We start from the raw sequence: 20,924 nt of genomic DNA on the forward strand, positions 1-20,924 counted from the left end.
GACGGCGATGCTCCATCATTAGCATCATTAGCTCCGCGGATGCACTTCACCAAAGAAACGCTGACTATTTAATTTGCACACAATCTCACACACATCCAAAAACTCTAAATAGTTTTGCACACAGAAATGTTGTGTTTAATTACAGCTCCATGAAATGATGTACGAACAAATGGCAATAACTTGGCTTATAGGGGACCGCTAGCTAGCTTATGATTTCATTGAGCTGTAATTAACACAACACAAGGATTAAATTGTGATTTACCCTCAATAACTGTCAAACTAATTTAATGTGTGCAGAACTGTTTAGAGTTTCTGGATGTGTGAAGTAGGGATGGGCATTTTTAAGAAGAATCCAGATCGATTGATCGCATGCTATACTCGAGTGATCGTGTATTACTCAAAAAGGGGGAAAAAAACTCAAAAAGAGTATTTAAATATATATATATATTGAATATATATATATATTTTTTTACTTAATTTTGTTCATTCACGTATATGTTTAAGGAAACCAACAAACAGTTATAATCTTACATACATGTGAAACAAATATGTAAAAAAATAAAAATAAAAATATTAAAAATATTTTTTTTCATAAAAATTATTAATAATTTAAGATCGATTTTTCTCATAGCTACGACTAATCGATTACTCACGCCCATCCCTAGTGTGAAGTAGTAAATGCCCTGATAGGATAACGGAGACAGAGCGTATACAGTGCGTTACAGATCAACATATGGCCCAGCCCTACAGGCCCATGTGTGGGTCAGGGGTTAGAGGTCATGCAGCGCTGCGGAGATCCCCAGGTCAGGGGTCGGAGGTCATGCTCCCGGAGCTCCCCCTTCCGGGGTCAGAGGTCCAGACAGACGGCTACTGTACCATGTTCACTATAGACTTTATCATCACTTTCTGCTCCGCTCCAGACACGCCGCCGCGGATCTTAGCCACAGGAACCTCCATCACTGTGAGGGTCTGAGAGAGAGAGAGGAGAGGAACCTCCATCACTGTGAGGGTCTGAGAGAGAGAGAGAGAGGAACCTCCATCACTGTGAGGGTCTGAGAGAGAGAGGAGAGGAACCTCCATCACTGTGAGGGTCTGAGAGAGAGAGAGAGGAGGGAACCTCCATCACTGTGAGGGTCTGAGAGAGAGAGAGGAGAGGAACCTCCATCACTGTGAGGGTCTGAGAGAGAGAGAGGAGAGGAACCTCCATCACTGTGAGGGTCTGAGAGAGAGAGGAGAGGAACCTCCTCACTGTGAGGGTCTGAGAGAGAGAGAGGAGAGGACCTCCATCACTGTGAGGGTCTGAGAGAGAGAGAGGAGAGGAACCTCATCACTGTGAGGGTCTGAGAGAGAGAGGAAAGATGAGAGAGGAGAGGAGAGGAACTCATCACTGTGAGGGTCTGAGAGAGAGAGAGAGGAGAGGAACCTCCATCACTGGGAGGGTCTGAGAGAGAGAGGAGAGGAACCTCCATCACTGTGAGGGTCTGAGAGAGAGATAGAGAGAGGAACCTCCATCACTGTGAGGGTCTGAGAGAGAGAGAGGAGAGGAACCTCCATCACTGTGAGGGTCTGAGAGAGAGAGAGAGGAGAGGAACCTCCATCACTGTGAGGGTCTGAGAGAGAGAGGAGGAGGAATCCTCCATCACTGGGAGGGTCTGAGAGAGAGAGGAGAGGAACCTCCATCACTGTGAGGGTCTGTGAGAGAGAGGAGAGGAACCTTCCATCACTGGTGAGGGGTCTGAGAGAGAGAGAGTGAGAGGAGAGGAAACTCATCACTGTGAGGGTCTGAGAGAGAGGAGAGAGAGAGATGAGAGAGAGAGAAGAGAAGAGAGAGAGAGAGAGAGAGAGAGAGAGAGGAGAGGAGAGAGAGGAGAGAGAGGACGCTCCGTCACACAGAGAGAGAGAGAGAGAGAGAGAGAGAGGAGAGAGAGAGGAGAGAGAGAGAGAGAGAGAGAGAGAGAGAGAGAGGAGAGGACGCTCCGTCACACAGAGAGAGAGAGAGAGAGAGAGAGGAGAGAGAGAGAGAGAGAGAGAGAGAGGAGAGTGAGTGAGAGAGAGAGAGAGGAGAGAAGAGAGAGAGAGGAGGAGAGGACGCTCCGTCACACAGAGAGAGAGAGAGAGAGAGAGAGAGAGAGAGAGAGAGAGAGAGAGAGAGAGAGGAGAGAGAGAGAGAGGAGGAGAGGACGATGAGGGGATGACGGAGGAGAATGATGAGGGATGACGGGGGGAGAGAATGATGAGGGGATGACTGAGGAGAGAATGATGAGGGATGACGGAGGAGAGGAGGTCTGTGTCCTTGCGACGCCTAGAGGCAAGAGACTTTAAAGGAATATCAAGCGTGGGGGTTCCGGGTGAAAATGTAAATAAAGAGAGACAGGGTTGAGTAAGGGGTGGTGGGGGGGATTGGGAGATGACTTTTAAGCAGGGAGGGGTCTTATGTGACAGGTGCTCAGTCCACCCCCCCCCCTCCTAGTCAGAGGGGTTACTCAAAGCCCCCCCCTCCTAGTCAGAGGGGTTATTCAAAGCCCCGCCCTCCTAGTCAGAGGGGTTACTCAAAGCCCCCCCCCCCCCTCCTAGTCAGAGGGGTTACTCAAAGACCCCCCCCCTCCCCATACAGGGTTAGGGTTAGGGTTAACGCACACAAATACACACAGAAATAAAGGGTAATATTATCTAGTGCAAATTTCTAATGGCAAGAGGCTGCAATATTTGTTAAAAGGTGAAATGTATGTCAGAATACGCTTCTAGATGAAGTGCTGCAGCAGTAAATCCTGTTCAGAGCACCGCGGGAATCACACCGTGATCACTTCTATGTTTTTCAATGAAAATGAGAATAATGACGCAAGATGATCATTCCCTCCGATATTGTGAATCATATCACAATATCCGTTGAAATAATCCCAATGTGAAATCTGTTCCAAATGACTCAGCCCTACGTGCGCAGGGGTAGACGTGACGTGGTGCCCAGGGGTAGACGTGACGTGGTGCCCAGGGGTAGACCGTGACGTGGTGCCCAGGGGTAGACCGTGACGTGCGTGTGCAGGGGTAGACGTGACGTGGTGCCCAGGGGTAGACCGTGACGTGCGTGTGCAGGGGTAGACGTGACGTGGTGCCCAGGGGTAGACCGTGACGTGCGTGTGCAGGGGTAGACGTGACGTGCGTGTGCAGGGGTAGACCGTGACGTGCGTGTGCAAGGGTAGACCGTGACGTGTGCAGGGGTAGACCGTGACGTGTGCAGGGGTAGACCGTGACGTGTGCAGGGGTAGACCGTGACGTGCCCAGGGGTAGACCGTGACGTGTGCAGGGGTAGACCGTGACGTGGTGAGCCGGGGTAGACCGTGACGTGCGTGTGCAGGGGTAGACCGTGACGTGGTGCGCAGGGGTAGACCGTGACGTGTGCAGGGGTAGACCGTGACGTGGTGCCCAGGGGTAGACCGTGACGTGGTGCCCAGGGGTAGACCGTGACGTGTGCAGGGGTAGACCGTGACGTGTGCAGGGGTAGACCGTGACGTGTGCAGGGGTAGACCGTGACGTGGTGCCCAGGGGGAGACCGTGACGTGGTGCCCAGGGGGAGACCGTGACGTGGTGCCCAGGGGTAGACCGTGACGTGGTGCCCAGGGGTAGACCGTGACGTGTGCAGGGGTAGACCGTGACGTGGTGCGCAGGGGTAGACCGTGACGTGTGCAGGGGTAGACCGTGACGTGGTGCCCAGGGGGAGACCGTGACGTGGTGCCCAGGGGTAGACCGTGACGTGGTGCCCAGGGGGAGACCGTGACGTGCGCAGGGGGAGACCGTGACGTGGTGAGCAGGGGTAGACCGTGACGTGGTGCCCAGGGGGAGACCGTGACGTGGTGCCCAGGGGTAGACCGTGACGTGGTGCCCAGGGGGAGACCGTGACGTGGTGCCCAGGGGTAGACCGTGACGTGGTGCCCAGGGGGAGACCGTGACGTGCGCAGGGGGAGACCGTGACGTGGTGCGCAGGGGTAGACCGTGACGTGGTGCCCAGGGGTAGACCGTGACGTGGTGCCCAGGGGTAGACCGTGACGTGGTGCGCAGGGGTAGACCGTGACGTGTGCAGGGGGAGACCGTGACGTGGTGCCCAGGGGTAGACCGTGACGTGGTGAGCAGGGGTAGACCGTGACGTGGTGCCCAGGGGTAGACCGTGACGTGGTGAGCAGGGGTAGACCGTGACGTGGTGAGCAGGGGTAGACCGTGACGTGGTGAGCAGGGGTAGACCGTGACGTGGTGAGCAGGGGTAGACCGTGACGTGGTGCCCAGGGGGAGACCGTGACGTGTGCAGGGGTAGACCGTGACGTGGTGCCCAGGGGGAGACCGTGACGTGGTGCCCAGGGGTAGACCGTGACGTGGTGCCCAGGGGTAGACCGTGACGTGGTGCCCAGGGGGAGACCGTGACGTGGTGCGCAGGGGTAGACCGTGACATGGTGAGCAGGGGTAGACCGTGACGTGCGCAGGGGGAGACCGTGACGTGGTGCCCAGGGGGAGACCGTGACGTGGTGAGCAGGGGTAGGCCGTGACGTGGTGCCCAGGGGGAGACCGTGACGTGGTGCCCAGGGGTAGACCGTGACGTGGTGAGCAGGGGTAGACCGTGACGTGGTGCCCAGGGGGAGACCGTGACGTGGTGCCCAGGGGGAGACCGTGACGTGCGCAGGGGGAGACCGTGACGTGGTGTGCAGGGGTAGACCGTGACGTGGTGCGCAGGGGTAGACCGTGACGTGGTGAGCAGGGGTAGACCGTGACGTGGTGAGCAGGGGTAGACCGTGACGTGGTGCCCAGGGGTAGACCGTGACGTGGTGAGCAGGGGTAGACCGTGACGTGGTGAGCAGGGGTAGACCGTGACGTGGTGAGCAGGGGTAGACCGTGACGTGGTGAGCAGGGGTAGACCGTGACGTGGTGCCCAGGGGGAGACCGTGACGTGTGCAGGGGTAGACCGTGACGTGGTGCCCAGGGGGAGACCGTGACTTGGTGCCCAGGGGTAGACCGTGACGTGGTGCCCAGGGGTAGACCGTGACGTGGTGCCCAGGGGTAGACCGTGACGTGCGTGCGCAGGGGTAGACCGTGACGTGGTGCCCAGGGGGAGACCGTGACGTGGTGCCCAGGGGTAGACCGTGACGTGGTGCCCAGGGGTAGACCGTGACGTGGTGCCCAGGGGGAGACCGTGACGTGGTGCCCAGGGGGAGACCGTGACGTGGTGCCCAGGGGTAGACCGTGACGTGGTGCGCAGGGGTAGACCGTGACGTGCGCAGGGGTAGACCGTGACGTGGTGCCCAGGGGTAGACCGTGACGTGCGCAGGGGTAGACCGTGACGTGGTGCCCAGGGGGAGACCGTGACGTGGTGCCCAGGGGTAGACTGTGACGTGCGCAGGGGTAGACCGTGACGTGGTGCCCAGGGGGAGACCGTGACGTGGTGCGCAGGGGTAGACCGTGACGTGCGTGTGCAGGGGTAGACCGTGACGTGCGCTGCGCGACACACCGCGTGGCTGTGGTCATTGACACGATGCGTCTCGCGGGGCAGATTGAACCCAGCACGGCGTCTTGTCCACTCAGTCGTTTGTATCCCAGCGTTTCAGAGACAATTAATTAGTTCCGCAACGGCAGAAAAAAGACGTCACACTTCTGCTCCGTCCTCTTCACCAAATCAAATCAAATGTATTAGTAAGGCCCGACAACACACGTTAATGTCCCCATGGGCCGGACACGTCTTCTTTAAACAAGTCAAGAAGAAACATCACAACAAAAAAAAAGAACAAAACCAAAACACCATAAAGTCCAAAAGAACTCCCCAGACGTACCCCACGCGAAGGTAAGGAAAAACTCACTGTGTGTGTGTGTGTGTGTGTACAGTTTGTGTGTTCCACTTAGTCCAGGACCATTTTAACCTAGAATTGCTAATCTTAAAGGGGAACTATCTTATAAATGGCCTTTTTGAGTGTTTAGCATTGTTTCCTAGCTATGTGAACTTATATTAATATGATCTGTCTCAAAATTCTCATATTGGCGCATTCTTCCAATTCTCCTCTCACAATATTCACCCTCACTGAACTGAGTCGTTTGAAAATGTGCCTATATGTGATGTCATATAGTCACTGCTGCATGTTAATGTTCAGCAGACGGCGCAGCCACACAGTGGTTTAGGAGCCCAGGCTGCATGTTAATGTTCAGCAGACGGCGCAGCCACACAGTGGTTTAGGAGCCCAGGCTGCATGTTAATGTTCAAGAGGCGGCGCAGCCACACAGTGGTTTAGGAGCCCAGGCTGCATGTTAATGTTCAGCAGACGGCGCAGCCACACAGTGGTTTAGGAGCCCAGGCTGCATGTTAATGTTCAAGAGGCGGCGCAGCCACACAGTGGTTTAGGAGCCCAGGCTGCATGTTAATGTTCAGCAGACGGCGCAGCCACACAGTGGTTTAGGAGCCCAGGCTGCATGTTAATGTTCAGCAGACGGCGCAGCCACACAGTGGTTTAGGAGCCCAGGCTGCATGTTAATGTTCAGCAGACGGCGCAGCCACACAGTGGTTTAGGAGCCCAGGCTGCATGTTAATGTTCAGCAGACGGCGCAGCCACACAGTGGTTTAGGAGCCCAGGCTGCATGTTAATGTTCAGCAGACGGCGCAGCCACACAGTGGTTTAGGAGCCCAGGCTGCATGTTAATGTTCAAGAGGCGGCGCAGCCACACAGTGGTTTAGGAGCCCAGGCTGCATGTTAATGTTCAAGAGGCGGCGCAGCCACACAGTGGTTTAGGAGCCCAGGCTGCATGTTAATGTTCAGCAGACGGCGCAGCCACACAGTGGTTTAGGAGCCCAGGCTGCATGTTAATGTTCAAGAGGCGGCGCAGCCACACAGTGGTTTAGGAGCCCAGGCTGCATGTTAATGTTCAAGAGGCGGCGCAGCCACACAGTGGTTTAGGAGCCCAGGCTGCATGTTAATGTTCAGCAGACGGCGCAGCCACACAGAGGTTTAGGAGCCCAGGCTGCATGTTAATGTTCAGCAGACGGCGCAGCCACACAGTGGTTTAGGAGCCCAGGCTGCATGTTAATGTTCAAGAGGCGGCGCAGCCACACAGTGGTTTAGGAGCCCAGGCTGCATGTTAATGTTCAGCAGACGGCGCAGCCACACAGTGGTTTAGGAGCCCAGGCTGCATGTTAATGTTCAGCAGACGGCGCAGCCACACAGTGGTTTAGGAGCCCAGGCTGCATGTTAATGTTCAGCAGACGGCGCAGCCACACAGTGGTTTAGGAGCCCAGGCTGCATGTTAATGTTCAGCAGACGGCGCAGCCACACAGTGGTTTAGGAGCCCAGGCTGCATGTTAATGTACAAGAGGCGGCGCAGCCACACAGTGGTTTAGGAGCCCAGGCTGCATGTTAATGTTCAAGAGGCGGCGCAGCCACACAGTGGTTTAGGAGCCCAGGCTGCATGTTAATGTTCAGCAGACGGCGCAGCCACACAGTGGTTTAGGAGCCCAGGCTGCATGTTAATGTTCAAGAGGCGGCGCCGCCACACAGTGGTTTAGGAGCCCAGGCTGCATGTTAATGTTCAAGAGGCGGCGCAGCCACACAGTGGTTTAGGAGCCCAGGCTGCATGTTAATGTTCAGCAGACGGCGCAGCCACACAGTGGTTTAGGAGCCCAGGCTGCATGTTAATGTTCAAGAGGCGGCGCAGCCACACAGAGGTTTAGGAGCCCAGGCTGCATGTTAATGTTCAGCAGACGGCGCAGCCACACAGTGGTTTAGGAGCCCAGGCTGCATGTTAATGTTCAAGAGGCGGCGCTGCCACACAGTGGTTTAGGAGCCCAGGCTGCATGTTAATGTTCAAGAGGCGGCGCAGCCACACAGTGGTTTAGGAGCCCAGGCTGCATGTTAATGTTCAAGAGGCGGCGCAGCCACACAGTGGTTTAGGAGCCCAGGCTGCATGTTAATGTTCAAGAGGCGGCGCAGCCACACAGTGGTTTAGGAGCCCAGGCTGCATGTTAATGTTCAGCAGACGGCGCAGCCACACAGTGGTTTAGGAGCCCAGGCTGCATGTTAATGTTCAAGAGGCGGCGCTGCCACACAGTGGTTTAGGAGCCCAGGCTGTATGTTAATGTTCAGCAGACGGCGCAGCCACACAGTGGTTTAGGAGCCCAGGCTGCATGTTAATGTTCAGCAGACGGCGCAGCCACACAGTGGTTTAGGAGCCCAGGCTGCATGTTAATGTTCAGCAGACGGCGCAGCCACACAGTGGTTTAGGAGCCCAGGCTGCATGTTAATGTTCAGCAGACGGCGCAGCCACACAGTGGTTTAGGAGCCCAGGCTGCATGTTAATGTTCAGCAGACGGCGCAGCCACACAGTGGTTTAGGAGCCCAGGCTGCATGTTAATGTTCAGCAGACGGCGCAGCCACACAGTGGTTTAGGAGCCCAGGCTGCATGTTAATGTTCAGCAGACGGCGCAGCCACACAGTGGTTTAGGAGCCCAGGCTGCATGTTAATGTTCAGCAGACGGCGCAGCCACACAGTGGTTTAGGAGCCCAGGCTGCATGTTAATGTTCAAGAGGCGGCGCAGCCACACAGTGGTTTAGGAGCCCAGGCTGCATGTTAATGTTCAGCAGACGGCGCAGCCACACAGTGGTTTAGGAGCCCAGGCTGCATGTTAATGTTCAGCAGACGGCGCAGCCACACAAGAGGTTTAGGAGCCCAGGCTGCATGTTAATGTTCAAGAGGCGGCGCAGCCACACAGTGGTTTAGGAGCCCAGGCTGCATGTTAATGTTCAAGAGGCGGCGCAGCCACACAGTGGTTTAGGAGCCCAGGCTGCATGTTAATGTTCAGCAGACGGCGCAGCCACACAGTGGTTTAGGAGCCCAGGCTGCATGTTAATGTTCAAGAGGCGGCGCAGCCACACAGTGGTTTAGGAGCCCAGGCTGCATGTTAATGTTCAGCAGACGGCGCAGCCACACAGTGGTTTAGGAGCCCAGGCTGCATGTTAATGTTCAGCAGACGGCGCAGCCACACAGTGGTTTAGGAGCCCAGGCTGCATGTTAATGTTCAGCAGACGGCGCAGCCACACAGTGGTTTAGGAGCCCAGGCTGCATGTTAATGTTCAGCAGACGGCGCAGCCACACAGTGGTTTAGGAGCCCAGGCTGCATGTTAATGTTCAGCAGACGGCGCAGCCACACAGTGGTTTAGGAGCCCAGGCTGCATGTTAATGTTCAAGAGGCGGCGCAGCCACACAGTGGTTTAGGAGCCCAGGCTGCATGTTAATGTTCAAGAGGCGGCGCAGCCACACAGTGGTTTAGGAGCCCAGGCTGCATGTTAATGTTCAAGAGGCGGCGCAGCCACACAGTGGTTTAGGAGCCCAGGCTGCATGTTAATGTTCAGCAGACGGCGCAGCCACACAGTGGTTTAGGAGCCCAGGCTGCATGTTAATGTTCAAGAGGCGGCGCAGCCACACAGTGGTTTAGGAGCCCAGGCTGCATGTTAATGTTCAAGAGGCGTCGCAGCCACACAGTGGTTTAGGAGCCCAGGCTGCATGTTAATGTTCAGCAGACGGCGCAGCCACACAGTGGTTTAGGAGCCCAGGCTGCATGTTAATGTTCAAGAGGCGGCGCAGCCACACAGTGGTTTAGGAGCCCAGGCTGCATGTTAATGTTCAGCAGACGGCGCAGCCACACAGTGGTTTAGGAGCCCAGGCTGCATGTTAATGTTCAGCAGACGGCGCAGCCACACAGTGGTTTAGGAGCCCAGGCTGCATGTTAATGTTCAGCAGACGGCGCAGCCACACAGTGGTTTAGGAGCCCAGGCTGCATGTTAATGTTCAGCAGACGGCGCAGCCACACAGTGGTTTAGGAGCCCAGGCTGCATGTTAATGTTCAAGAGGCGGCGCAGCCACACAGTGGTTTAGGAGCCCAGGCTGCATGTTAATGTTCAAGAGGCGGCGCAGCCACACAGTGGTTTAGGAGCCCAGGCTGCATGTTAATGTTCAGCAGACGGCGCAGCCACACAGTGGTTTAGGAGCCCAGGCTGCATGTTAATGTTCAAGAGGCGGCGCCGCCACACAGTGGTTTAGGAGCCCAGGCTGCATGTTAATGTTCAAGAGGCGGCGCAGCCACACAGTGGTTTAGGAGCCCAGGCTGCATGTTAATGTTCAGCAGACGGCGCAGCCACACAGTGGTTTAGGAGCCCAGGCTGCATGTTAATGTTCAAGAGGCGGCGCAGCCACACAGAGGTTTAGGAGCCCAGGCTGCATGTTAATGTTCAGCAGACGGCGCAGCCACACAGTGGTTTAGGAGCCCAGGCTGCATGTTAATGTTCAAGAGGCGGCGCTGCCACACAGTGGTTTAGGAGCCCAGGCTGCATGTTAATGTTCAAGAGGCGGCGCAGCCACACAGTGGTTTAGGAGCCCAGGCTGCATGTTAATGTTCAAGAGGCGGCGCAGCCACACAGTGGTTTAGGAGCCCAGGCTGCATGTTAATGTTCAAGAGGCGGCGCAGCCACACAGTGGTTTAGGAGCCCAGGCTGCATGTTAATGTTCAGCAGACGGCGCAGCCACACAGTGGTTTAGGAGCCCAGGCTGCATGTTAATGTTCAAGAGGCGGCGCTGCCACACAGTGGTTTAGGAGCCCAGGCTGCATGTTAATGTTCAGCAGACGGCGCAGCCACACAGTGGTTTAGGAGCCCAGGCTGCATGTTAATGTTCAGCAGAAGGCGCAGCCACACAGTGGTTTAGGAGCCCAGGCTGCATGTTAATGTTCAGCAGACGGCGCAGCCACACAGTGGTTTAGGAGCCCAGGCTGCATGTTAATGTTCAGCAGACGGCGCAGCCACACAGTGGTTTAGGAGCCCAGGCTGCATGTTAATGTTCAGCAGACGGCGCAGCCACACAGTGGTTTAGGAGCCCAGGCTGCATGTTAATGTTCAGCAGACGGCGCAGCCACACAGTGGTTTAGGAGCCCAGGCTGCATGTTAATGTTCAGCAGACGGCGCAGCCACACAGTGGTTTAGGAGCCCAGGCTGCATGTTAATGTTCAAGAGGCGGCGCAGCCACACAGTGGTTTAGGAGCCCAGGCTGCATGTTAATGTTCAAGAGGCGGCGCAGCCACACAGTGGTTTAGGAGCCCAGGCTGCATGTTAATGTTCAGCAGACGGCGCAGCCACACAGTGGTTTAGGAGCCCAGGCTGCATGTTAATGTTCAGCAGACGGCGCAGCCACACAAGAGGTTTAGGAGCCCAGGCTGCATGTTAATGTTCAAGAGGCGGCGCAGCCACACAGTGGTTTAGGAGCCCAGGCTGCATGTTAATGTTCAAGAGGCGGCGCAGCCACACAGTGGTTTAGGAGCCCAGGCTGCATGTTAATGTTCAGCAGACGGCGCAGCCACACAGAGGTTTAGGAGCCCAGGCTGCATGTTAATGTTCAGCAGACGGCGCAGCCACACAGAGGTTTAGGTGGCACCTGTAGCTGCGGCTGCAAAACAGCTCGAAATCTTGAGGTAGAAAAATGCTGTTTTTGAGGACTTGATTAGAAATACAAAACAATGAATAAAAAAAATATATATATTACAGAGGTGTTCCATAGACTCACAGGAATTGTGTAAAAGTGCCCAAATAGTGAAAGAAATAGTAAAATAGTTCCCCTTTAAAGTCTTGTGGGTGAATAACTAATTGAAACATAATATGTATTCATTTGCAAATGCATCCTTATTTTAATGACCAGAGAGAGACCAGTGAGACCAAGGTGAGAGATGTTGTGTGTGCTGCATGTATATTCTACTTCAGGTCCAATTTAGCCTAGAATTGATCATCTTACAAACTCGTGTGATGAATAATTAAATGAAACCATTTAAATGTGTAAAGAAATAAATCTATAATAAGCCAAACAAATGGCCTTCGTTGTACTCGTTCAACCAGGGAATGAACAGAAGTGCTTTTACAATAACATATTGAGATGGTAAGCACAAATTGAACAGTTAAAAAAAATAACCAATTAATCAAGTGACCACAAAATTATCTGCATTTTTTCATTTCTGCCCCCCTTGGTAATTGAGTTTGCCACCCCTTGGTAATTGAGTTTGCCACCCCTGGTCTAAAGTTTCATTGAGGGGAAAATACAGTTTTCACTTCAGTGTTCTGTTATGCAGAGTAGCAGTACCATGAAATAAATAAATAATAGAATATCTGATGAACTTAAAAAAAGACGTTCTAGGTCTGAACAGTCCCTCTAAACACCCTGTGATCAGGAGACTTGTACTAGGGCTGGGCAATTCATCAAGTATACATTTCATAATGATTTTGGCTATAATCCAAAGATAAAACGATTATTGTACCGCATTATTATGTTGCTCTCATTTTGGCTTGGGTTTGGCATACAGTCAACTAATGTTAAAATAAAATAAAAAAAAATCTACAAACCCTTAACACATTGGTCGCCAAGAACGGCGTAAGTCATTATTGCCCGCCATGCGTTGAACGCCAACAACGGCGTAAATCGTTTTTGGGATCAATATTTCATTTTTTCACCATGGCATTCATAATTCATCCAGCCTCCCTCCGGACTGCAGCGGCACCCTGTCTGAGATTTTTTCTCCAGTCTCATCGGCGAACGGTAAGAGGAATATTGTTTATTCATTTCACGGCAATCCATCTGATCAACATATCAACCCATACTAAATAAAGCCGTTACTGACGATCAAGGAATTATAAACGACCCCCCCGCCCTTTCCTTCACGCATGATGAAGCATAATATATACCGATCATATACATTTGAATTCTTTAATATAGCGTGTATAGGAAAGAAACTCCAATCGATAATCTATCATGAGTCAGGGCCTATAACTCGCGTTTTAGGAATTACTGCAGAAAACCTTAAAGACATACTTATATTCAATCTAGACGGTATTAACACAACAATGTATGAATGAAAAAAATATAACGTTCCCACATCCTGAACGATAGATAATCGATGTTGAATGGGCCATAGTAATGCAGATATAGCTATAATATTTAAAAGGTTATAGCCCTGCAAAGAAGGTAAACATCTCCATAGGGTTACAGCGGTGGCAGACTGGGCCCAAGGATGGGCATACTGCCTGGCAATCAAAGTGTTAAAAGCAACTCATGATAAAAAGAGATAAAAACCAAGTTATGATAAAAGAGATATCAGGAGAGCTCCAGTAGCTCACCGCGTACCTCGAATGCTATTTCGGCGTCGGGGACAACCGTGCGCGTCACGGATCTGGGGTACACGAGTTCGACTCCCGGACTCGCCGTATTTTCTCAGAGTGTCTTTCCCCGATCTATACCCCATTCAACCTGTTTCTGTCGGTCATACTTGACCAGAAAAAGCGATAAACGCGAAAAGAACCAGCTGACTGGTCAAAGTTTATATAAAAAAAAAAAAAAAAAAAAAAAAATATCAGGAACAGCAAGGCAGGAACACAACACAACACGACAGCAGCCAGACAGGAACAGCCCTCTCAAGCGGAGGTGTTGTTTAATGACACTCCCTCCCTCCTGAGCGGCTGGCTGGGTCGTGTGTAGAGGTCCCTCTGCTACTACTGCAGAGACCTGGGGTTCAAATCCCGGTGTCAGCGGCGGTAGCTCTGGCCCGGTCAGTCGTCCCTACGAACACAGTGTTTACGGGTGGGAAGCCGGTAGAGTACGACTCCTGGTCGTTGCAATAGTGACTCCTACTGGTGGATCGGGCGCCTGTTAAAGGAAAACTCCAACATTTTGGGAAATTAGCTTATTTAACATCTTCCCTGGAGTTAGACAAGAAGATGCATACCTTTTTTGTCTCTGTGCGTGCATTTTAGCTTTGGGAATAGACGCTCCGTTAGCATAGCTTAGCTTCATCACTGGAAGTGAGTAGGGGCCGGAGCCTTACAGTGCCTTACAGTGTATTGCAAGGTCTGACATTGACCAAACTTGATATGCATGACCTTGGTGGGCTCTAGGTCAACTCCTGAAAAGGGGGTCAATGTCAGACTTTGCAATCAAAAGTTAGGGGGCTAATAACCCTTGCCATAATTTCAGTGCGCCCCCTAACTTTTGATTGCAAGGTCTGACATTGACCCCCTTTTCAGGAGTTGACCTAGAGCCCACCAAGGTCATGCATATCAAGTTTGGTCAATGTCAGACCTTGCAATACACTGTAAGGCACTGTAAGGCTCCGGCCCCTACTCACTTCCAGTGATGAAGCTAAGCTATGCTAACGGAGCGTCTATTCCCAAAGCTAAAATGCACGCACAGAGACAAAAAAGGTATGCATCTTCTTGTCTAACTCCAGGGAAGATGTTAAATAAGCTAATTTCCCAAAATGTTGGAGTTCCCCTTTAAGCAGGGGGGGGATCTGGGGGAGATAGTGTGAACTTCTGCACGTATTACGTTCTCTCCAAGTGAAACTCCTCGCCGTCGGGAGAAAAGAAGCAGCCGGAAGTGGTGTGTGGTAGTCTTAACACGTCCCACGCCGGTAACGGCTTACGACGTGTTTCAAGTTCATGCGAATTCTGCCATTCCACGGCGTACGCCGTTATTGAGATCATATTTCATTTTTTCGCCATGTTATTCATAATTCCCTCACGGAGCCTGGTATGATGCAGTGGGAGCCTGCACAACTCTGCAACGCTTCAATACTGCCGCCTGGTGGATGATCGGCGAGTTGCCAAACCGGAAATGGACGAGTGGATCTCGGTGTGTCTGGGAAATGCGTCCGGCACTCGCATATTGTTGCGGGACTGTATACACACGTCCGTGTGTAGCGATCGCTGCCATAACGCAATAATCGATACGATTTGGCCGTTTATTATGATTATACAAACCGGAAATGGATTTAGGAGATCGCCGTCAAATAAGTGGGATCTTTTTCCTCCAGTCTCATCGTCGAACGGTAAGAGGACGCTGACGTTACTTTCAGCCTGTTTGTTTATTATTATCCATGCAAACTGCTCTGATCAATATATCACCCATACTATAAAGCATTTACTGACGATCACGGAATTATAAACGACCCCCCCCCCCGTTCATCCACGCATGATCATAACGTTTAGGATCATGTACAGTTGAAATCTTTTATATAGCGTGTATCGCCAACAAACGGCATTTGATAATCTATATATGCGTTTATGCCTATAACTCACGTTCTAGGAATTACTGCAGAAAACGATAAAAACATTTATATTCTAGATCAGTGTTTCTCAACTGGTGGGTCGCGACCCAAAAGTGGGTCGCGGGGCCATTTTGAGTGGGTCGCGGATGTGTGTGTAAAAAAAAAGTTAAAAAAAAAAGTTTTTTTTTTTCACTACCTATCTTTGTGAAAGTGGCTTCTCAGCTCTGGTCCAGCTGAAGACAAAGCGGGGGAACAGATTGGACATTGAGCATGACCTCAGAGTTGCTTTGTCTACCATCACCCCAGACTTTGAGACTCTTGTCAGGAGCAAACATCATCCCCAGTTATCCCATTAGTTCCTTGCATGTTAAGCTAAGAAGTCTGCTAAGAAGGATATATTATTTATTATTATTATTATTATTATTATTATTATTATTATTATTATTATTATTATTATTATTATTATTATAATAATAATTATTATTATTATTTTATTTCATTGTGTTTTTAGCCCTTAGTTGCACTTTTGTTGCAACCCCAGTTATCCCATTAGTTCCCCCAAACGTAGGTCTGTTATGTTAAGCTAAGAAATCTGCTAAGAAGCATATTATTTATTATTATTTTATTTCATTGGGTTTTTAGCCCTAGTTGCACTTTTATTGCAATCCCAGTTATCCCATTAGTTCCCCCAAACTTAGGTCTGTTATGTTAAGCTAAGAAGTCTGCTAAGAAGCATAATTATTTATTATTATTATTTAATTTCATAGAGTTTTTAGCCCTAGTTGCACTTTTGTTGCAACCCCAGTTATCCCATTAGGGGCGACAGGTAGAGCAGTCGTCTGGCAATCCGGAGGTTCCCGGTTCGATTCCTGCTCCTCCCAGGCAGCGTGTCGATGTGTCCTTGAGCAAGACACTTAACCCCTAATTGCTCCCGATGAGCAGGTTGGCACCTTGCATGGTTGCCTCCGCCATCGGTGAGTGATGGGTAAAATGTGAGTAACAAATTGTAAAGCGCTTTGGATAAAAGCGCTATATAAAAAAGCAGCCATTTACCATTAGTTCCCCCAAACTTAGGTCTGTTATGATAAGCTAAGAAATCTGCTAAGAAGCATATTATTTATTATTTTATTTCATTGGGTTTTAGCCCTAGTTGCACTTTTGTTGCAAACTCAGTTATCCCATTAGTTCTCCCAAATTTAGGTATGTTATGTTAAGCTAAGAAATCTGCTAAGAAGCATATATTATTTATTATTCTTTTATTTCATTGGGTTTTTAGCAATAGTTGCACTTTTGTTGCACTTTTTTGTGTTTATTTCATGTTTTGAAAGATTGCGTATTACTGCAAATATTTTCTTTTTACATAAATCATAGTGGTTCAAAATTTTGGGTCGCGACTTAATGACTAAGGAAAATGTTGGGTCCCGAGGCTCGACCAGTTGAGAACCACTGTTCTAGACTGTATTTTCGTATGAATCTATGAATGAAAAAGTAAAACGTTCCTACATCCTGAACGATAGATAGTCGATGTTGAATGGGCCATAGTAATGTCAATTTAGCAATACAATTTAAAAAGTTATAGCCCTGCAAAGAAGGTGAACATCTCCATAGGCTTACAGTGCTGGCAGAGAGTGGTATAAGATGCTCAAATTGCGTGGCAGGGAATGTGTTAATAAAGACAAAACTGGGGCACGGGAGGAAAGCTTGAAAAAAAAAAACTAAAATAATAATAAATAAAAATTAAAACGGAGAGAGAAAGAGTGAAGAGCTTGAAAATGGATAATTGCTTTTCAGCCGACATGGTTCCACCAATTATCTCAATTACCTGCATAAAAAGAAACGCCATTAGTCGACTTTGATCCCTGCAAACAATTACTGGGTCATTTTTCTTTCATGAGCCATCTCTCAATATCACATTCTCAACTCCTCCAGAGCTCTGACCTGAGCCTTTCAGCAAACACATTATTATCCTGTCCTACATCCTGAAACCAAGAGTGATGGTCTGGAGAGAGAGGCTGCTGACAGGTGGTGGGAGGAGGGCAGCCGGTGTTACCTGCAGTGTCTTTACCAGAGCCAGAGATAGAGAGAGACAGAGACAGAGAGATGAGAGAGACAGAGACAGAGACAGAGACAGAGAGATGAGAAGGTGGTGGGAGGAGGGCAGCCGGTGTTACCTGCAGTGTCTTTACCAGAGCCAGAGATAGAGAGAGACAGAGACAGAGACAGAGAGATGAGAAGGTGGTGGGAGGAGGGCAGCCGGTGTTACCTGCAGTGTCTTTACCAGAGCCAGAGATAGAGAGAGACAGAGACAGAGACAGAGAGATGAGAAGGTGGTGGGAGGAGGGCAGCCGGTGTTACCTGCAGTGTCTTTACCAGAGCCAGAGATAGAGAGAGACAGAGACAGAGACAGAGACAGAGACAGAGAGATGAGAAGGTGGTGGGAGGAGGGCAGACGGTGTTACCTGCAGTGCCTGGACCAGAGCCATGTTCCTGGACGTCTCTCCCAGAAGAACCACTCTTGTCTCCACTCTGGGCAGCATCTCTGAGACAAGAGACACAGAGAGAGTGATGAGGGGGGACAGAGAGAGAGAGAGAGAGAGAGAGAGAGAGAGAGAGAGAGAAGAGACAGAGAGAGAGACACAGAGAGAGTGAAGACAGGAAACAGAGAGAGAGAGAGAGAGAGAGAGAGAGAGAGAGAAGAGACAGAGAGAGAGACACAGAGAGTGAAGACGGGAAACAGAGAGAGAGAGAGAGAGAGAGAGAGAGAGAGAGAGAGAGAGAGAGAGAGAGAGAGAGAGAAGACACAGATAGAGAGGGGGAGAGGGAGAGAGAGAAAGAGGGAGAGAGAGAAAGAGGAAAAGAGAGAAAGGGGAGCAGAGAGAGAAGGACAGACCTTCCATGTCATCCGACGCCATGCCCAGGAACACATTGTCTCTGGTGGTCTCAGCCATCCTGGAGTCGTTGACCGAGGCGTCCAGCAGGAGACTCCGAGCCGCCCCCAGCGTCAGCCTGCTGCAGTCAGCCATGACGACAGAGGACCAAGGGAGGCACCAGGATGTCCAGACTATCACACGTTACAGGGGGTGGAGACGAGACAACAGAGAGAGACCATTCAGAAAGACAGCCGGTTAACAGGGATGTGATTGCGCTTTATGAAAAAACACCTGAACATTTTCAAAACTATCTATATATAAACACTCCATTTGAATGAATGAACACATTTTATTTGTATATATTGAACTGTTCACAGGGAAGAGGAAGGTGAGAGAGGAAAGGGACAAAGAAAATTAATCAAATATATCAGTGTCCCGCTAAACATTTTAAAGGGGGTCATCTTGACCCCTTCCCAAGTCATCCTGGCTCAAACACTAACGTTAGGACTAGGGATGCTCGATATTGGCTTTTTTACCGATACCGATATACCGATATTGTCCAACTCTTAATTTCCGATACCGATATCAACCGATACCGATATATGCAGGGTTTCCCCCCTAAAAAACGGAATAATTTCAGGTAATTAACATTACATATCTCTTGTTGTGTAATTAACACAACATTATGCATACTTTTGACAATAAATAAAATCAGAATTTGTTCTTACTTGCTTGCCTGGGTAAATAAAGGTTATAGAAATGTTTAAAAAAAATATTTAAAAAAACGATACCGCTATTTTCCGATATCACATTTTAATGCCGATATCGGCCGATAATATCGGATCGGACATCCCTAGTTAGGAGTCGGACCTTATCTTTTCTTCTTTGCAACCAGATTGTGCAACACCTGTAACCGCCTCCTCTCGAAGTCTTGCCTACTGCGAAGGGCTGCAGTTGGACTAATGCAGGGGTTCCCAAACTTTTCAGGCCGGGACCCAGAAAATAAGGCGTCAGAGAGCCGCGGCCCAATGCACATCGTCAGGCTTTTTTTTTCCTTTTTTTTGCCAGGCGACCGATTTTTCTAAGCCAAATATCACTTCAATCCTATTAAGTTAGTTCAAGTTAGTTATTCATTTATATGTGCTATTTATGAGAGGGCTAACTTGTTGCAAAATAATAATGATAATAGCCTCATTAAAATACTATTGTTGCTTTGGTTGTTTTCAGCGTTTTATGTGCATAATCTGTTATTTAGTTTGAAATGTTCGTTGAAATAAGTAGATTTTTCGTTTTTGTTTATTTATTAAGTTAATATAAAACCATATAGTCACATTTTAGAATACAATAGAATAGAATTTTAGAATACAACTAGAAACACTGTCCTGGCCTGCTTCTAAGTTCAGTGGCCTGACAAAAAAAAATTGTTCCTGTTCGCGGACGACTCAGCCCTGCTGGTCTCTTTTTCTTACACAGTACTGTTTATCTGTATGTCATAAATGTCATGATGAATTGAAAATGGGGGACCCTGATTAGGGCTGCAACTAATGACTAATTTGGTAGTCGACTAATCTGTCGATTATTTTTTCGATTAGTCGACTAATCGAAAACTAATTATGTAAACAAAAACAAACAATTTTTTTTTTTTTTTTTTTTTAATCATCTCGCGGCCCTCCCGTGGCTGCTCGCGGCCCACCTTTGGGTCGCGACCCCGACTTTGGGAACCACTGGACTATTTTGCTTTTCTTTGGCTCTCAGGTAGATTTTGAGAATGAAGGTGGTGACATTTCTCCATCTCAGCTTCTTGGTTATGTCTAGGTTGGCTTCTGTACCTCATGCTTGAGAGTTTGATATTTCTACATAGCTTCACATTAACACATTCCATGCCACGCTTATATCCATCAATGTTTGATCACTGCCACCAGTCTAAGCCTATGGAGATGTTTTCCTTCTTTGCAGGGCTATAACTTTTTAAATTGTATTGCTAAATTGACATTACTATTAGGGATATCAGCAATTATGACGTCATCCCGATAAACCCGATAACGTTATTAATAGCTCCGATAATATAATATATTTTTTGGTAAAAAAAAATGCGGTGGGTGAATTGGAATGAAGTGCGTTTGTTTTGACTGTAGGCTCATCCCGTTTTGCCAGTACTGTGGTACGACTGACAGCGTGTGGTTTAGGAACAGGGCGTTTTACACAAATCCAGCGCTCCCTTTCTTGGCTGTGACGTAGCCACGTAAGTTTCTGAATCAGCGCGGATGTTAACAACAAAGATGGCCGCGTCGGTACTCGAAATTTCAGAGGAAAAAGTTTGCTTGCTATTTGTAATAAATGCAATGCAGAAGTTCCACAAGGAGGGAAAAGGGCAACAACTTGTAATACATCCAGCATGACGGGTCACCTGCGGCATCACCACCGCTACGATGGTGTGTTATTGTGTTAACTTAGAAGTAGGGATGCCCCGATCACGTTTTTTGCCACCGATACCGATCACCGATCGTCGTGAGCCATATCGGCCGATACCGATCCGATACCGATTGTTTTTGATTAAAAAGAAATTAAAAATTATTTTATATAATTTTTTTTTTTTTTTTTTATAAAATATATATATTATATAATTAGACTTGTACTTGTATTATCTGCGAGACATCGCCACCACGCAACAAGTCAAAATGCTCGCTATCTGCAAACAGCTCCACTGTCTGTGTGTACTCTAGTAGCCTCCAGCTCCAAAAAGGATTCTCCGGCGCTGCAGCGGGACCCTATTGGTAACGTTATGCTTTGGTCATTTCACATTCAGCAAGCCCTCAGCTCGAATACGCATTCAATCAATGTTATAAGACATTGATATCAGGAGCTATCTGTAGCTACTGCTAGCCGGCTAGATGACGTTAAGACAACTATTTAGTTCAATCGGACATTTCGTTTTGAACCGTGAACTAACGTCAGCTAACGCA

At 49.5% G+C, this 20,924-nt stretch overlaps 1 protein-coding gene across 1 annotated transcript in view; it reads right to left on the reverse strand.

The window, feature by feature from the left end:
* The window catches only part of ect2 (epithelial cell transforming 2), a 141,902-nt gene that overhangs the window by 114,580 nt on the left and 6,398 nt on the right, over nt 1-20,924 (reverse strand). The window contains 3 exon segments of the mRNA XM_084308714.1: nt 877-969; nt 17,551-17,630; nt 17,982-18,152. Of these exon segments, the coding sequence (XP_084164840.1) occupies nt 877-969; nt 17,551-17,630; nt 17,982-18,114 (306 nt within the window). The 5' untranslated portion in view covers nt 18,115-18,152.

This window comes from Notolepis coatsorum (assembly GCF_963971535.1).
Source record: "Notolepis coatsorum genome assembly, chromosome: 2".
Lineage (NCBI taxonomy): Eukaryota > Metazoa > Chordata > Actinopteri > Aulopiformes > Paralepididae > Notolepis > Notolepis coatsorum.